The sequence below is a fragment of the Heliangelus exortis genome, chromosome 6 (assembly GCF_036169615.1).
Source record: "Heliangelus exortis chromosome 6, bHelExo1.hap1, whole genome shotgun sequence".
In the NCBI taxonomy this organism is placed as follows: Eukaryota; Metazoa; Chordata; class Aves; order Apodiformes; family Trochilidae; genus Heliangelus; species Heliangelus exortis.
In genome coordinates this window covers 28,486,847-28,506,496 of record NC_092427.1, presented here as the reverse complement: position 1 = coordinate 28,506,496, position 19,650 = coordinate 28,486,847, and the positions used below count along the sequence as shown (strand labels likewise).

Here is a 19,650-nt window from a genome sequence, read left to right as displayed (position 1 = left end):
ACTTCCATGAGATTTTCATGAGACTTCCAGCTTTGAATGTTCTCGGATGAATAATCAGCCTTCTGGCAAGGCACTTGGATACATCTGTTGGACAACTCTCAGAAAAGGCACTAGCCTAAAGGCCACTGTAAACATTTTAAAATTATTTTGAGAAGATCCCTCTATCATCTTCAGCCATTTGCTTGTAACCATGATTAAGGATTTTTAAAAACACACGACATTAGCAAATATATCTAAATTACATTGTTTTTTCAGTAGCTGACAGAACTGAAAATAACACCCGCAAAATTCCTGCAAAGGCAAAAAAAAAAAAAAACAAAAACAACAAAATCCATGAAACATATGTGAGATTTGTCTAAAGCCAGTCATTTGTCTAAGTCAGTAATTCAAGTAAAAAACAAATAGGGCTGCAGTATCTTTACCTTAAGTCAGTGCAGTGCTAGTTTTCATTCCCCTGCATGTCCTGATGAAATCCTGCAATTTAATGGACAGACATCAGTAAGGATAAGAAGAACCCATTTACACCAACATACTATTGCCTCTGAAAACAGCCTGACAAAATACAAACCTTTCTGCTTCCTTTAATAAAAGGCCCTTTCTCAAAATGGCAGGAAAAATGGACTACAGCAAAACTTTTATTCCCACAGGAAAGAATACATATAGTTAACATGCAAAAATGCCATACAGTAGGGAGCACACCTCCTCGGATAATTCATGATCAAGATTGGGCTTAGCAGGGAACAGACACAGAAGTGCAGGGCTTTCCTCTCATGGATTCCTAAGCTTTGCACTCTCTTCTCTCAGCAAGTGGCTATTTCTCTTCCTCCAGGAATGAGGATTAGTTTTGAAGAAACATTAAGTCACACTTGATACAAAAAACAGGTGTCCTATCATACTATCCTGCAGTTCTACAAAGCGTAGCGTATCATACCCACAGCTCTACCAGACCAGTCCAATATTCTGCTTTTTATCACTGTACAGCAGTTACTAATGTCAGTAATTGCAGCAAGAGGAAAAAAATCTTGCTGTGGCACAAGGAAACTCCTTCCTGGTTTTGAACTAAAAAAAAAAATAAAATTCTCTTTTCACCTCCATATTTTCCCTTAAGACACATTAAAGTCAAATTCTGGATTTATGCTGTCCTCAACAACTGTTGCTGTCCTCAACAACTACGGTATCTAATTACAGGAGCACACAGTTACAATCTTTTTTTTCTTGAAAAGACTCTACACATAACCAATTTTCAGTATTTTCCTTCTATGACAGAATTTTCCTAGTGAAAGAAATACAAAAAAATGGACACTACCTATTCATTAATAAAACATATAACAGATATTGCAGGCATTTCTTTTTCTGTTTCTGCATCTCTCTCATATGAAACTAAATACAATTTTTCAAGTAGTCACGTGGCAATACCGTGTTTGCATTATGAGTAACAAGTGGACAAACAATGCCTGTAAAAAGACTCAGACCAGATTTCACATTTCAACACTCTCCTTTGATTTTATTGGTTTTTTTAAAAAACATCCACTCTGGCTGGAAAATGTACATTAAAACCCAAACAATTGCTATAGGAAATGCCTTCTGCACCACTCAAAGCCACGTGGGAAATGGCGCTGACCAAAGCCTTGGCCTCCCTGTGTGCTGCCACCGGGGCTTCCTCTCCTGAGGTGCCGCTGCCTGTGGGGGCAGGGGTGGCCGCGCTTGCCAGCAGTCACCAGGAGAGACAAGGGCTATGATGGAGAACAAAACGGTGGCACCGTAAAATGGCAGACCCGTGTCTACGCAGGGGGAGGGCTTGCAGATCCAGTCTACTCTGGGGAAGCTGGTAGGGCTTTTCTCCTTTAAAAATCTCCACCTTCTGGATGCCCACTTTGGACTATGGCCCTAGCAAGGCACTTGTTGGCCACACAAATACACAACCAGAGTTCTAGAAGGCCACTTTGGTTGTGAGGACTGGGAAGTGCCATTGTGACCTCACAGCCCTCGAATCCGTCTGGGTCTGCCTCAGAAGGCAGTGCCTCTTGCCTGCTGTCTTTACCTACGGACGTGCCATCGAGACACACGTGGGTTGAAGGCTCTCTGAGGCAACGAGGAGACATGTAAGTTGGGAACAGACACAGCCCTATGTGGGCAGGATAAAAACGAGGTAGAACTAGAGGACCAGAAGACACCTTCCCAAATCAACCTGAAAATATTGCCTCTTAATCCCTTGGGTCTCACTCTCTTTTAAAAGCTTTGTTCTCTTACAGAGGCCACATTTTCATCTAAACATTCTGACGAGAAGTGCTCTAAGGCATTCTCCCGGCCACAGCCCTCAGGTAGTGAGCACATCCCAGCCTGTGAAGGGCTTAGCTGGGCAACGTGATGCCTTGAGCTAAAGACATACTGACAGGACTAGTCTTTCCTTACTAGGATTTTCCCTATTTGTCTCCCTGGTGGAAAACCAGGCTGAACATAAACTTTATGTAAAGAGAAAACTTCCAAGTATTCTGTAATAGGGTTTTGTGAACGCCAAATTTATTTTATTTCCCCAATAAATAAAACAGACGGTACCAAAAAATGTATGAAATTGGAAATCTGGTACAGATTGCATGCCACACGTGACAAAGTCTGGGAGACATGATCAAAGTACAGCTGCCTCAAATGATGCTGCTCCTGCTCTGTACAGGGTCATCAATGATCAACTTGTTGCACAATAAGTTTTATACCAGTATAGGTGTTGTTATACTTTCAAAGGGGGCGGTGATGGTGGGTATAGAATTTTTAAGTATTTTAAATCATGTTGTTGTTTTGTACATTTCATGGCCTGCAGTTTTTCATGATTTCAGCTCATTTTGAAGTTACAAAACACGTGGCACAAAAGCGGGTGACAGAGCGAACCCCCAGTGTACCCTGTACTTAGCTGAAGGGTCCTTTAAACTTTCTGTTGGGGAAGGACGATTAGCCTGAACGAAAGAAAAGTCTCCATAATATTACTAAAAGTGAGAAGGGAAAACAAATTAAAACCAAAGAAAACCACGCGTGGCACACCAATGCTCGCAGAACATTTCTGCCTCGCTGAATGTTAGAGAGAATCTCAAGTTAGGCAAGTAGTTGACAATTGCAATGAAAAAGAGGTGCTGCCCATATCTGGGGGCTTTTATGACCTCGTGAAGAGTCATAACAAAATTGTGTCCCTAAGGACACCAGGGCATTTGGGGAAAACCTGTTACAGAACAGGTTCTGTCCCCACCTGCTAATAGGCTGGTCTAGAGTTCTAGAAGGCCAGCTTGATTGTGAGGACTTGGAGCGAGCCTAGCAACCAGAATCCATCTGGGTCTGCTTTAGAAGGCAGCGCCTCTTGCCTGCTGTCTTTACCTACGGACGTGCCATCGAGACACACGTGGGTTGAAGGCTCTCCTAGCAAACGAGGAGACATGTAAGTTGGGAACAGACACAGCTCTATGTGAGCAGAAAAAAAGGAGGTAGAAATAGAGGACCTACAGACATCCCTGCCAAGCAAAATCATTCTGCAACTCTAAACTGGGCTACAAGAAATAGTCTGTAAACATTCACTCTTGCTGTAATCTACATCTGCTGACAGAGGGTCTGAGTGTTGCTTACAGGGATTCTGAAGCAAAAGACAGAACTGAATAACTATCCAGTTTCCTTAGCATCTGGGATTAGATTCTCAGGTCTCTGTTTGTTTGTTTGTTTGTTTTTCTTTTCCAGCAAATAGGACTATCTTCAATAATTGCAAAGTTACCTGCACTTTACAAGTTTTACGATTTAAAATTCTTAATTTTATTTGGATTTCCTTCTTTGAATTCATTTGTTGTAGCCAACAAACAGCATAGACTGGAAAGCTAGCACTCGTTCTATAGTGATTGTATTGATAAGAAAAATAGTTAAAAAGACCAAAAGCTTCCAGAGATGAATCTAAACCATTAAAGATTTGGGGACGGGGCAGGAAGAAGAAAAGAGAAAAAGGAACAAACTTCTAACACAAAATTCGTCTTCTTTTAAACAGGCAGACTGTGAGCTCAGCAATGCTGGCAAAACAAAACTTAATTGAGAAGAACACCGCGGTAAGACACACTCCCTACAAATATACAAGTCAGTGGGGGTTTTTTTGATTTTTTTTCTTTTTTAATGGGCTCTGTAGTGTGGAGCCTGATATTGCTCATGCATTAAGTGAGAATGAGGGGATAAAAGGAAAAAAAATAAGCATGACTTTCCTCAAGTCCCAAGAATATGAGCAATGCACTTTTTAGTCGTCTCTTATTCCATGGGAAAATGCACTGATTTTCCTGCTAAGACACAAGAATTAGTGCTCCAGTGTGATTTACCTCAAAACACTGCAACCTTGCAACATTTACTAAGAATAGCATCTGCTCTCCGTCCTTATCTTCCAGCTCAGGAGGCTCAACACTCTGGTGGTAGCTGGTCTGACTATGAAAGATGGAGGCAGAGGCAGCATTAAGTATCTCAGCCTTTTCCTCCTCTTTGCTTGCAATGTTGCCCTCTGCATCCAGTAAGGGATGGAGACTGGCCCAGGCTCTCTTTGAAACTTTCTTTATTGCCCTCTTATGTCGGTGGCCATGTTCAGTTCCAGATGGGCTTTCGCCTTCCTCAGTTTCTCTCCCTATTACCAAACGAGATTACCCTGAGTTGCCTGTCCCTTCTTACACAGGTCGGAAACCCTTCTTTTTTTGCCCCACCAAGAGCTCTGTCTCTGACCCCAGGTACATGTTCTATTGGCAGGCCACGCTGGAGCTGGCAGACTTTCCCCTGCACAAGGGCTCCGTAGGGCTACTTGTGCAGAAATGGGAGTCTGCTGCCGCTTCAAGAGCGGGCCCAGTGCTCCCACGCTCACCAGCACCACGGGCCCGTCTGCCGCACATCATCAGCTGCAGCAGCACTGTGGCCCGAGTGTCGGCAGGGAGCAGCAGGGCAGACGGGCTCCAGAAGAACCCAGATGGCCCTCAGCACACCCAGCCCTTCCCTGTCAGTGTGAAGGAGCTGAGGAACCGCTTTGAGGCCCTGGGTGCTAAAAAGGTAAGTGCCTGGGCTGGAGGGACACCTTGAGGTGGCCTTGACATAGAGCCCAGGGCTGCAAGGCAGTTTCCCCAGCCTCACACTCCCCTCCTTCTCCTCTGACCCTGCGGACAATTTGGAACAGCATAGTAATAATTAGTGTGCTGTAACTTCCTGTATTCCACAATGGTATCAATCAAGGTTCTTTTAGTATTTTCTATCTGGCACTATCTGCCAACCTGTCAGGTAAGTCAGTGTGCAATTGTGCTTGCTTGGTATTTTCTCAGGGTCAAGAAACTAGACACTATGGTCTGAGAGAAGACTCTCAAATGGAACAGCTTACAAACACTCTAAAACTTTTTTGAAGCAATTGCTTCTTATTTGTAGAACAGTATTGACTCCCTTTCGACTGAGAAACCTGCTGTCACTTCACCCACTGGCTTTCACTGACATAAAATGAAAGGTCTGGACAAACTGCAACCTTTCTTTGCCATCAGAGGTTTCATTGAGAAAAGTCAGTGATTTTTCTTTTAATGATCTCAGGTGAAGCTGGCCTTTTTTAATCTTAAAAAAAATATTTCACATTACTATAGGGGACCAAAAACTTCGTAAGTTATCTTAATTAGGACAACTTCAATAATTTTATTGTGGCTAAATGTCTTTCACCATGGGTCACAGCTTCAGCGGTTTGCACAGAACAAAGACCAGAGGACAGAATTTTTTGTCAATTCTCCCCCTCCCCCCTTCACCTTCCCGAGGGAAGATAAATGGGAATAAGGACGAGAGATAACAGAATTTCTGGTATTACAAAAATTGATTCTATGGCATTGTGGGGAACACCTCTCTCACAACAGCACCCCCTTTTTCTGTGCCTTCTTCAAACTCCCACCTCATTCCTCCCACCAAACCCCACTCCTGTTTCCTACCAATGGCTTTTACCACACATACTCTTGATGTCTTTCTGACAGGAAACAGAAAAAAGTTCACTTACATTAGCACTGAAGACTGAGCCTGGGAGCCCTTCTGTCAGTCCTCTGAAGGAGTCAGCTGTGAAAAGAGGGCGAGCAATCTTTGAAAAGATGTCATCAGAAAATGACCACAGCAAGATCTCCGAAGGTTAGCATTGCCATGTTGATCTCATGTCTTGCTTTACTCCAAGGTAGTGGTCTCCTAACCTTTGTGATGGTCCACCTCTACCAGAAAGACTTTTTTGTGCCTGGCTACATGGAATTCTTCTAATACAGTCATATGAGTTTAGAAAGCAAAGAAAAATTTCCTACTGCTAGTAACCCAATGCTACTCCTTCAGGAGCACTCTGAACTGCTGTCTCCACATTCACTGTGGCTTAATTGCAGATGCTTACAGATGACTTTTCACATCTTGAAATAAGGTTAAAATGGAGTTTGTAATTTTGATAAAGTTTTAGTTGTACAGCTTTTCCTTCAAGATTTGGAAAAGAGTACCTGTTTCCTTCATAGGAAATACAATGTCTCTTTCTACTTACAGTGGGTTCTTGCAAACCTAAAAAGAGCACTCCTGGCACCGACAACACACCTCTGGATTTCCAGGAGACCATCTCCCTGAGAGAAAGACTGGCTTTGTACAAGGCTGCTGTGTCCAACAGACAGAGTACCACCTCCTTTGCTGATGTAAGATTTCCATGTTTTCTTATCTTAATGCTGTTAGCTTTCCAAAGTAAAATATCCTACATTCCTAGTGAATTATGAGGGTCAAAATTTGAAACCAAATAGGGATTAGGTATTTTAGAGCAAAGTTTAATATTAATACCAAGCAGCACACAAAGTATTTGGCTAACAGATTTTATCATCTGTTAAAACAGAGCAATACCACTTCACTACACACCTAACAGTCAGAAATATCTTAAACTCAGCTCTTCAGATCTTAGCTCCTATGTACTGTCATATGAAACAGCCAGAAACAGTACTTATGGCTGCCAGAGTCATTCCTGCAAAGACAGAGTATTATTTAGCTGCAATACATGGCTGATCCCTAAAACTACAAAGGCAACCACCGGGCCCTCAGAAACTGTCTTGGACAGAAATGGAAATGCAACAAGAGTAGCAGCTATCTCACACAGGGCGTTTAGCAACCAGGGTTTAATTCTAGATTGCAAAATCCCCAAAGAAGTTTATAATTTGTAGGTCCTCGTTTTTGGTTGACAAGTAGTAGTCCTAATATGGTACAGTGAGATTCAGCAGTTAATATTAACACTTCAGAGGTGTTTTGTATTTTGATGGCAATGCTTGGAAAAATAACTCAATACTGTATTCATTCTAAACGCTGATGTTAATTTAGGAATACTGCTAAAATAAGTAGGGTTTGTAGACTACATCAGTGCAAGGCGCCTGTAAGAGGCTACAGACGTAACCAAGTTCTTCCACGTGTTTCCATTTGAAATTTATACGCATTATAGCTTATACTGCTATTAACTACTTCCCCCCAAAAATATAATCACCCCATAGGAGTACCTTCCTAGCACAAATGTAATATAACTGGCCTTATTTTACCACTCTAGACTTCAGAGAAAGCCAACTTCTGTACTGTGCCTGGTGGCCTGGCAGCTGTGAGAAAACAATTCGACAAGGCTCAGATGAACTCTTTACAGGAGACCTCTTCTCAGTGCCAGCATCAGCACCAATCTGTACAGGTAACAATACCATTTTTAACACTAACAAGTGAGGAACGCCCTGCTAGATAGCTCGAGGAAAACTTATAATTGTATGCTTTACTGAAGAGTTTTCATTATGAACAAAACCTTTCCCCAGTGTCCATCCTCATAGAAGTTTCTCTTCTGGATTTCAAGGAGATGCCCTGATTTGAGATGCTGGAAGCTTATAGATCTTATAGATAGCTTATATATAGATAGCTTATAGATCTCTTTTTGCACTAGGTATCTAGCAGCAAGATGCACAAGATGTTTAGCAGACTGAAAGGACAGCTCAGACCCCTATTGCTGTCTCCCCCCTCTCCCGCAATCCCTTTGGAATGCTCATGAGGCTCTGTTCAGGCAGCTTACACTGGTGTTTCACACCACTTCCCAGAATACCCCTCCTGAGGACGGGTCTCTCACACCACCCACTGCCTCAAACACTCTGTGCCCTTGTCCTTTGCGGTGATTTTTTATAGCAGACAGAAGGAAAAGATGAGGACAACAGACAGAAGGAAAAGATGAGGAGACAGCACTCAAAAAGCACATTACAAAACATCAAATAAACACAACGACAATTTTAAGGCCAATTAAAGCAGGCAAACCTTTCTTGGCATACAGTGCTCCGAAGTCAAAGAGGTGTTCTCACCAAGGGGCACAGTCAGTGCTCCGGTTTTGCTGCCTTTAGACTTGGCTAGCCTCGTTTGGTGCTTCTGCTCCAGACTCAGCTGACCTCCTCCTTTGGCTGCTCCAGAGTGAGCCAAGCGTGTGTTCGGAAGCTCCCCTTTTATTGGCCCCCCCAATCCTGCTCATGCGCAGCTGAGGCAAACCCTAACTGGGCGGGGGGCTTAGCACAGGTGGGCTTGACACAAGCTCACGCCTCCCATCTCATACTTAGCACCTGAGTGCCTCAAGCATGGGGCTGTGTACGCATGCTCAGGCCATTCCTCTACATATTCTGCTACAAACTAACATGACACTCAATGCAAATGCCCCCATTTCTATAATCCATTCCCACCACCCTGTTGGTCCCAGCTTCCTGAGCTGGAAGGTGATCCATGGCAGCGGTTTCAGTTCGCCAATCCTTCAGTTCCATAGCTTGGAGCTCTCCTGTCTACTTGACAACTTCTTTCATCTTCTGGAAGGCTTTCTCTAAAGTAGTGGTGGTGGTATGGATAGCAATGCACCATTCTCCATCTCTCACACAGCCTGGTCACACGGAGGACTCCGACAAATTAAATCCACAAGGCACTGAGAAGAAGCGTAGGAGAAGGCCACGCAGGAAGGCAAAAAAGCAGCCTTTGCCAGGGACCACTGAAGACCTTGTGGTTACTGATACGGAACATAGAATCTCAGCAAAGGAAAACATGACCCACGATGAGCAAAAGGAAAAAGGGTCAGATAGAACACAGCCTTGTCACACAGGGGATTCGATGAACTTAGGGCCAGGAGGCACTCAAAAGAAGCGGAGGAGAAGGGCGCGCAGAAGATCAAAAAAGCAGCCTTCCCCAGTGACCACCCAAGACCTTGTGGTTACTGCTCCGCTACAGGAAACATCCACAGGAGAAAACATGAGCCACGCTGACCAGAAGGCCAAAGAGTTGGATGAAACACAGCCCGGTCACCCATCGGATCCAGAGAAATTAAGTCCTCTGGCCCAAACTTCCCCATTACAAAAACAGAAGGAAAAGAAAAAAGAAAAGAATAGGAAGAAGCGCTTCGTTCTCTGGTTCCGCATGGGATGTGGATAAATAGATAGAACTTTGTAATAACTTTATCGATAGTTAGTTTAGGTAATAACTTAAGCATAATTAGTGGATAGATCAAAATTAAAATCAATAAAACATAGGTGTTAAAAAACAAATATGCTAGTACCGTTGTATTTCAGAGATACATGCTACTAAATGTGCACACTATGCCCCTGACTTCTATTTCCTAAAATTTATGAAACGTTCTCTTCACGGAGGTGAAATGTGCCCTACCTAAAATGGCTCTAGAGGTAAAAGAATCGTCCTGTTTGGTGCACATCTGGTTTCAGTTTATTAAAACACAAGATGACAAGGCCAGTCCCAGGCACAGTTCCAAGCTGGGTACAGAGGGGGATGAGAGTAGCCCTGAAGAGAAGGCCTTGGGGGTGTTGGATGACAAGAAGCTCAACAGGAGCTGGCAGTGCACTCATGCAGCTCAGAAGACCAACTCTCTCCTAGGATGCATCAAAACGAGCGTGGGCAGGAGATAGAGAGAGGTGCTTCTCCCCCTCTACTCTGCTCTTGTCAGACCCCACCTCGAATACTGCATCCACTTCTGGTGTCCCCACCACAGGAAGGTCACAGATCTGTTGCAAGGAGTCCAGAGGAGGGCCACAAAGATGATCCAGGGGCTGGAGCACCTCTGCTACAAGGACAGGCTGAGGGAGCTGGGATTGTTCAGCCTGAAGAAGAGAAGACTCTGGGGGGGACCAAGAGCTTCCTTCCAATATCTAAAGGGAACCTACAGGAAGGCTGCAGAGGGACTTCTCATAAGAGTGTCCACCAATAGGACAAGGGCAAATGCTTTTAAACTGAAGAAGAATGGATTTTAGGAAGAGGTTCATCAGTACAAAGGTAGTGAGACTCTGCAACAGACTGCCCAGAGAATGTGTGGATGCCCCCTTCCTCGAGGTGTTCAAGGCCAGGTAGGATGAGGATTGAGAAACCCTGTCCAGACGAAGGTGTCCCTTACCATGGCAGGGACGTTGGAGTAGATGATCTTGAAGGTCCCTTCCAACCTAAGCCATTATTCTATGATTCATCTGAATTAAGGCAGCAAACCCATTTGCCTAATGCCAGAGTCTCGGTTTCACTAAGGAGAGGAGCTTCTCAGTGTTCCTCAAAAAGATGAGCCTCTTCTTTGCCTCACACTGAAGTAAACGCTTTTCATATAAGACGTGAATATTTATATATGAAATGAAGTGAACATTGAAAATAAGACAAATTGGGGTGCCCATGTCATGTAGAAATCATATTGAAATAGTATCCAGGATGCAAAATTAGGCATAGAAAACCATTAAAGTATTCCTTAGCGGCTCAAGCACCCTAGAGAACAAAAGACGCAACTACTAAAATACTCTAATAGTTTAGAAAAACACTGGTGTTGTAAACCAAAGAGTGAAAACGACTCCCCTTCTTAGAGTTTGTCTTAGAGCCTTATCAGAAAAAAAGACTTAAACCTCTATCTCCAACTCCCAAAGCTGGCATCTTCCAGTAAACTATTCTCCGACACCCCCCCGCCTTAAACCGCCCAAATAGCTCCGTGTGACAAGCGCCGCACAAGCTCTAACACAACAAACAGCGTCAACAATAGCCCCACCCCGCAACCAAAGCCAGTCCTACCCCCCAAGAACAAACCCGCTACGCCCCTGCCAAAATCTATACCAACAAAAAATATGCCCACACCCTCAACAGGCCCCACCCCAAACTTTCAACCCCCAACAGGACCTCCCACCACTACCCCTAAAACCAACACCAACACAAAACCAAGTCCGTAACCCATAACCCCCCAATCGCCCCAAGTCTCCAGAAATGGGTCAGCTGCTAAAGAGACTTCCTTGAGATTTTCATGAGACTTCCAACTTTGAATGTTCTCGGATGAATAATCAGCCTTCTGGCAAGGCACTTGGATACCTCTGTTGGACAACTCTGAGAAAAGGCACTAGCCTAAAGGCCACTGTAAACATTTTAAAATTATTTTGGGAAGATCCCTCTATCATCTTCAGCCATTTGCTTGTAACCATGATTAACTATTTTTAAAAACACAAGACATTAGGAAATATATCTAAATTACATTGTTTTTTCAGTAGCTGACAACTGAACATAACACCCGCAAAATTCCTGCAAAGGCAAAAAAAAAAAACCAAACCAACAACAAAATCCATGAAACATATGTGAGATTTGTCTAAAATATGTAAAGATCTACGCAGATTAAACTTTTAAATATCCCCCAACACTGTAAAATCACTTTTTGATGTAAGATCTGTTTGGACAGTCAGGAATGAGGAATGACCTTGAGGGTGAAATGGTGGGTGTTCCTTTAAGTGCATACAGGTAGGCGTGAGCACAGGCAAGTCAGTAATTCAAGTAAAAAGCAATTAGGGTTGCAGTATCTTTACCTTAAGTCAGTGCAGTGCTAGTTTTCATTCTCCTGCGTGTCCTGATGAAATCCTGCAATTTAATGGACAGACATCAGTAAGGATAAGAAGAACCCATTTACACCAACATACTATTGCCTCTGAAAACAGCCTGACAAAATACAAACCTTTCTGCTTCCTTTAACAAAATTAAAAAACACCCCCTTATATGAGTCACAGAAAAAGCATCTTCCTTTGGGAAAGCATGAGATGACTGAAATAAAGGCTTCCTCAAAATGGTAGGAAAAATGGACTACAGCAAAACTTCTGTTCCCACAGGAAAGAATATGTAAAGTTAACATGCAAAAATGCCATACAGTAGGGAGCACACCTCCTTGGATAATTCATGATCAAGATTGGGCTTAGCAGGGAACAGACACAGAAGTGCAGGGCTTTCCTCTCATGGATTCCTTAGCTTTGCACGCTCTTCTCTCAGCAAGTGGCTATTTCTCTTCCTCCAGGAATGAGGATTAGTTTTGAAGAAACATTAAGTCACACTTGATACAAAAAACAGGTGTCCTATCATACTATCCTGCAGTTCTACAAAGCGTAGCGTATCATACCCACAGCTCTACCAGACCAGTCCAATATTCTGTTTTTTATCACTGTACAGCAGTTACTAATGTCAGTAATTGCAGCAAGAGGAAAAAAATCTTGCTGTGGCACAAGGAAACTCCTTCCTGGTTTTGAACTAAAAAAAAAAAATAAAATTCTCTTTTCACCTCTATATTTTCCCTTAAGACACATTAAAGTCAAATTCTGGATTTATGCTGTCCTCAACAACTGTTGCTGTCCTCAACAACTAGGGTATCTAATTACAGGAGCACACAGTTACAATCTTTTTTTTCTTGAAAAGACTCTACACATAACCAATTTTCAGTATTTTCCTTCTATGACAGAATTTTCCTAGTGAAAGAAATACAAAAAAATGGACACTACCTATTCATTAATAAAACATATAACAGATATTGCAGGCATTTCTTTTTCTGTTTCTGCATCTCTCTCATATGAAACTAAAAAGAATTTTTCAAGTAGTCACATGGCAATACTGTGTTTGCATTATGAGTAACAAGTGGACAAACAATGCCTGTAAAAAGACTCAGACCAGATTTCACATTTCAACACTCTCCTTTGATTTTATTGGTTTTTTTTAAAAAAAGTCCACTCTGGCTGGAAAATGTACAATAAAAACCAAACAATTGCTATAGGAAATGCCTTCTGCACCACTCAAAGCCACGTGGGAAATGGCACTAACCAAAGCCTTGGCCTCCCTGTGTGCTGCCACCGGGGCTTCCTCTCCTGAGGTGCCGCTGCCTGTGGGGGCAGGGGTGGCCGCGCTTGCCAGCAGTCACCAGGAGAGACAAGGGCTATGATGGAGAACAAAACGGTGGCACCGTAAAATGGCAGACCCGTGTGTACGCAGGGGGAGGGCTTGCAGATCCAGTCTACTCTGGGGAAGCTGGTAGGGCTTTTCTCCTTTAAAAATCTCCACCTTCTGGATGCCCACTTTGGACTATGGCCCTAGCAAGGCACTTGTTGGCCACACAAATACACAACCAGAGTTCTAGAAGGCCACCTTGGTTGTGAGGACTGGGAAGTGCCATTGTGACCTCACAGCCCTCGAATCCGTCTGGGTCTGCCTCAGAAGGCAGTGCCTCTTGCCTGCTGTCTTCACCTACGGACGTGCCATCGAGACACACGTGGGCTGAAGGCTCTCTGAGGCAACGAGGAGACATGTAAGTTGGGAACAGACACAGCCCTTTGTGAGCAGGATAAAAACGAGGTAGAACTAGAGGACCAGAAGACACCTTCCCAAATCAACCTGAAAATATTGCCTCTTAATCCCTTGGGTCTCACTCTCTTTTAAAAGCTTTGTTCTCTTGCAGAGGCCACATTTTCATCTAAACATTCTGAGGAGAAGTGCTCTAAAGCATTCTCCCAGCCACAGCCCTCAGGTAGTGAGCACATCCCAGCCTGTGAAGGGCTTAGCTGGGCAACGTGATGCCTTGAGCTAAAGACATACTGACAGGACTAGTCTTTCCTTACTAGGATTTTCCCTATTTGTCTCCCTGGTGGAAAACCAGGCTGAACATAAATTTTATGTAAAGAGAAAACTTCCAAGTATTCTGTAATAGGGTTTTGTGAACGCCAAATTTATTTTATTTCCCCAATAAATAAAACAGACAGTACCAAAAAATGTATGAAATTGGAAATCTGGTACAGATTGCATGCCACACGTGACAAAGTCTGGGAGACATGATCAAAGTACAGCTGCCTCAAATGCTGCTACTCCTGTTCTGTACAGGGTCATTAATAATCAACTTGTTGCACACTAAGTTTTATACCAGTATAAGTGTTGTTATACTTTCAAAGGGGGCAGTGACGGTGGGTATAGAATTTTTAAGTATTTTAAATCATGTTGTTGTTTTGTACATTTCATGGCCTGCAGTTTTTCATGATTTCAGCTCATTTTGAAGTTACAAAACACGTGGCACAAAAGTGGGTGCAAGAGCGAACCCCCGGTGTACCCTGTACTTAGCTGAAGGGTCCTTTAAACTTTCTGTTGGGGAAGGAGGCTTAGCCTGAAAGACAGAAAAGTCTCCATAATATTACTAAAAGAGAGAAGGGAAAACAAATTAAAACCAAAGAAAACCACGCGTGGCACACCAATGCTCGCAGAACATTTCTGCCTCGCTGAATGTTAGAGAGAATCTCAAGTTAGGCAAGTAGTTGACAATTGCAATGAAAAAGAGGTGCTGCCCATATCTGGGGGCTTTTATGACCTCGTGAAGAGTCATAACAAAACTGTGTCCCTAAGGACACCAGGTCATTTGGGGAAAACCTGTTACAGAACAGGTTCTGTCCCCACCTGCTAATAGGCTGGTCTAGAGTTCTAGAAGGCCAGCTTGATTGTGAGGACTTGGAGCGAGCCTAGCAACCAGAATCCATCTGGGTCTGCTTCAGAAGGCAGTGCCTCTTGCCTGCTGTCTTTACCTACGGACGTGCCATCGAGACACACGTGGGTTGAAGGCTCTCCTAGCAAACGAGGAGACATGTAAGTTGGGAACAGACACAGCTCTATGTGAGCAGAAAAAAAGGAGGTAGAAATAGAGGACCTACATCCCTGCCAAGCAAAATCATTCTGCAACTCTAAACTGGGCTACAAGAAATAGTCTGTAAACATTCACTCTTGCTGTAATCTACATCTGCTGACAGAGGGTCTGAGTGTTGCTTACAGGGATTCTGAAGCAAAAGACAGAACTGAATAACTATCCAGTTTCCTTAGCATCTGGGATTAGATTCTCAGGTCTCTTTTTGTTTGTTTGTCTGTTTTTCTTTTCCAGCAAATAGGACTATCTTCAATAATTGCAAAGTTACCTGCACTTTACAAGTTTTACGATTTAAAATTCTTAATTTTATTTGGATTTCCTTCTTTGAATTCATTTGTTGTAGCCACCAAACAGCATAGACTGGAAAGCTAGCACTCGTTCTATAGTGATTGTATTGATAAGAAAAATAGTTACAAAGACCAAAAGCTTCCAGAGATGAATGTAAACCATTAAAGATTTGGGGACGGGGCAGGAAGAAGAAAAGAGAAAAAGGAACAAACTTCTAACACAAAATTCGTCTTCTTTTAAACAGGCAGACTGTGAGCTCAGCAATGCTCGCGAAAGAAAACTTAATCGAGAAGAACACCGCGGTAAGACACACTCCCTACAAATATACAAGTCAGTGGGGGTTTTTTTGATTTTTTTTTTTTTTTTTTATGGGCTGTCTAGTGTGGAGCCTGATATTGCTCATGCAATAAGTGAGAATGAGGGGATAAAAGGAAAAAAAATAAGCATGACTTTCCTCAAGTCCCAAGAATATGAGCAATGCACTTTTTAATCTTCTCTTATTCCATGGGAAAATGCACTGATTTTCCTGCTAAGACACAAGAATTAGTGCTCCAGTGTGATTTACCACAAAACACTGCAACCTTGCAACATTTGCTAGAATAGCATCTGCTCTCCATCCTTATCTTCCAGCTCAGGAGGCTCAACACTCTGGTGGTAGCTGGTCTGACTATGAAAGATGGAGGCAGAGGCGGCATTAAGTATCTCAGCCTTTTCCTCCTCTTTGCTTGCAATGTTGCCCTCTGCATCCAGTAAGGGATGGAGACTGGCCCAGGCTCTCTTTGTAGTCTTGGTGGATTTATAGAAACTTTCTTTATTGCCCTCTTATGTCGGTGGCCATGTTCAGTTCCAGATGGGCTTTCGCCTTCCTCAGTTTCTCTCCCTATTACCAAACGAGATCTCTGTGCTCCCCCTGAGTTGCCTGTGCCTTCTTATACAGGTCTGAAAACCTTCTTTTTTTTGCCCCACCAAGAGCTCTGTCTCTGACCCCAGGTACATGTTCTATTGGCAGGCCACGCTGGAGCTGGCAGACTTTCCCCTGCACAAGGGCTCCGTAGGGCTACTCGTGCAGAAATGGGAGTCTGCTGCCGCTTCAAGAGCAGGCCCAGTGCTCCCACGCTCACCAGCACCACGGGCCCGTCTGCCGCACATCATCAGCTGCAGCAGCACTGTGGCCCGAGTGTCGGCAGGGAGCAGCAGGGCAGACGGGCTCCAGGAGAACCCAGATGGCCCTCAGCACACCCAGCCCTTCCCTGTCAGTGTGAAGGAGCTGCGGAACCGCTTCGAGGCCCTGGGTGCTAAAAAGGTAAGTGCCTGGGCTGGAGGGACACCTTGAGGTGGCCTTGACATAGAGCCCAGGGCTGCAAGGCAGTTTCCCCAGCCTCACGCTCCCCTCCTTCTCCTCTGACCCTGCGGACAATTTGGAACAGCATAGTAATAATTAGTGTGCTATAACTTCCTGTATTCCACAATGGTATCAATCAAGGTTCTTTTAGTATTTTCTATCTGGCACTATCTGCCAACCTGTCAGGTAAGTCAGTGTGCAATTGTGCTTGCTTGGTATTTTTTTGGGGTGAAGAAACTAGACACTATGGTCTGAGAGAAGAATTCCCAAATGGAACAATTTACAAACACTTTAAAACTGTAGGGCAACTTCAATAATTTTATTGGGGCTAAAAAGTCTTTCACCGTGTGTCACAGCGGTTTCCAGAGAGCAAAAACCAGAGGACAGAATTGCTGTCAATTCCCCCCTTCACCTTCCCGAGGGAAGATAAAAGGCAATAAGGATGAGAGATAACAGAATTCCTCGTCCTACAGAAATTGATTCTATGGCATTCTGGGGAAAACCTCTCTCACAATAGCACCCCCTTTTCTCTGTGTCTTCTTCAAATTCCCACTTCCTTTCTCCCACCAAACCCCACTGCTGTTTCCTACCAAAAGCTTTTAACACACATACTCTTGATGTCTTTCTGATAGGAAACAGAAAGCGAGAGAAGTTCACTTTCATCAGCAGTGAAGAGTGAGCCTGGGAGCCCTTCTGTCAGTCCTCTGAAGGAGTCGACTGTGAAAAGAGGGAGGGCAATCTTTGAACAGATGTCATCCAAAAATGACCACAGCAAGATCTCTGAAGGTTAGCATTGCCATGCTGATCTCATGTCTTGCTTTACTCCAAGGTAGTGGTCTCCTAACCTTTTTGATGGGGCACTCCTACCAGAAAGACTTTTTTCTGCCTGCACTCCCAAATCTAGATTCCTGAAGTCTTAAAATTCCTTCCTGCCCAAAAAGTATGGAAGTGCCGTTCATCCAGTGTCATTCATTCAGCCCAAATTTTCATGTACGGTAGGAAAAAATCTTGCCAGGACAAGAGGAACTTCCAGCCTCTGAGTTTATATGAAACCACCTTTGTCTCTGATCACAGACAAGAAACATGGTCAAAACACAATTTATTTTTTCCCCTTTGTCTGAAACATGAAAGAAAAATATCTTAACTCCAAATTTAAAGAATTTTTCTGGTCACAGGGAATTCTTCTACAACAGTCATATGAGTGTAGAAAGCAAAGAAAAATTTCCTAGTGCTAGTAGCCCAATGCTGCTTTTTCAGGAGTACTCTGAACTCCTGTCTCCACATTCACTGTGGCTGAATTGCAGATGCTTACAGATGACTTGTCACATCTTGAAATAAGGTTAAAATGGAGTTTGTAATTTTGGTCAAGTTTTAGTTGTAGTGCTTCACTTTCAAGATCTGGAACAACTACCTGTTTCCTTCATAGAAAATACAATGTTTCTTTCTACTTACAGCGGGTTCTCGCAAACCTCTAAGAGGACAACCTAAAGAGAGTGCTCCTGGGACTGATAACACCCCTCTGGATTTCCAGGAGACAATCTCCCTGAAAGATAGGTTGGATCTGTACAAGGCTGCTGTGTCCAAGAGTGAGAGTATCAACTCCTTTGCTGATGTAAGATATCCATACTTCCTTATCCTAACTCTGTGTTTGCTTTGCATAGTGAAATATCCTACATCCCTAGTGAAATATCCTACCACCCCTGAGCAGGAAGGTGATCCATGGCAGTGGGATCAGCTCACCAATTCTTCAGTTGCATAGCTTTGAGCTCTCCTGTCTACTTGACAACTTCTTTCATCTTCTGGAAGGCTTTCTCTAAAGTAGTGGTGGTGGTATGGATAGTAATGCAGCATTCTCCATCTCTCACACAGCCTGGTCACACGGAGGACTTGGAAAAATTAAGTCCACAAGGCACTGAGAAGAAGCGTAGGAGAAGGCCACGCAGGAAGGCAAAAAAGCAGCCTTTGCCAGGGACCACTGAAGACCTTGTGGTTCCTGATACAGCTTGTGGAACCTCAGCAAAGGAAAACGTGACCCACACTGAGCAAAAGGAAAAAGGGTCAGAGGGAACACAGCCTTGTCACACAGGGGATTCCATGAACTTAGGGCCAGGAGGCACTCAAAAGAAGCGGAGGAGAAGGGCGCGCAGGAGATCAAAAAAGCAGCCTTCCCCAGTGACCACCCAAGACCTTGTGGTTACTGCTCCGCTACAGGAAACATCCACAGGAGAAAACATCAGCCACGCTGACCAGAAGGCCAAAGAGTTGGATGAAACACAGCCTGGTCACCCATCGGATCCAGAGAAATTAAGTCCTCTGGCCCAAACTTCCCCATTACAAAAACAGAAGGAAAAAAAAAAAGAAAAGAATAGGAAGAAGCGCTTCGTTCTCTGGTTCCGCATGGGATGTGGATAATCGGATAGAACTTTGTAATAACTTTATCGATAGTTAGTTTAGGTAATAACTTAAGTACAATTAGTGGATAGATCAAAATTAAAATCAATAAAAGATAGGTGTTAAAAAAAAATATACTACTACCGTTGTATTTCAGAGATACATGCTACTAAACGTGCACACTATGCCCCTGACTTCTATTTCCAAAAATTTATGAAACGTTCTCTTCACGGAGGTAAAATGTGCCCTACATAAAATGGCTCTAGAGGTAGAAGAATCGTCCTGTTTGGTGCATATCTGGTTTCAGTTTCTTAAAACACAAGATGACAAGGCCAGCCCCAGGCACAGTTCCAAGCTGGGTACAGAGGGGGTTGAGAGTAGCCCTGAAGAGAAAGACTTGGGGGTGTTGGATGACAAGAAGCTCAACAGGAGCTGGCAGTGCACTCATGCAGCTCAGAAGACCAACTTTCTCCTATAGGAGCATGGGCAGGAGAGGACTGAGAAACCCTGTCCAGACGAAGGTGTCCCTGCCCATGGCAGGCACGTTGGAGTAGATGATCTCGAAGGTCCCTTCCAACCTAAGCCATTATTCTATGATTCATCTGAATTAAGGCAGCAAACCCATTTGGACTCCAACACAACAAACTCCAACACAACAAACAGCGTC

At 43.6% G+C, this 19,650-nt stretch overlaps 1 protein-coding gene across 1 annotated transcript; it reads left to right on the top strand.

Moving 5' to 3' along the window:
- The first annotated feature begins 5,921 nt into the window (after positions 1-5,921).
- LOC139797238 (xin actin-binding repeat-containing protein 2-like) lies at positions 5,922-19,004 on the top strand. Its single transcript, XM_071746221.1, has 3 exons — positions 5,922-6,135; positions 18,047-18,204; positions 18,462-19,004. The coding sequence occupies exons 1-3, from the start codon at positions 6,099-6,101 to the stop codon at positions 19,002-19,004; spliced, it is 738 nt and encodes a 245-aa protein (XP_071602322.1). The 5' UTR covers positions 5,922-6,098.
- Positions 19,005-19,650: the final 646 nt, after the last annotated feature.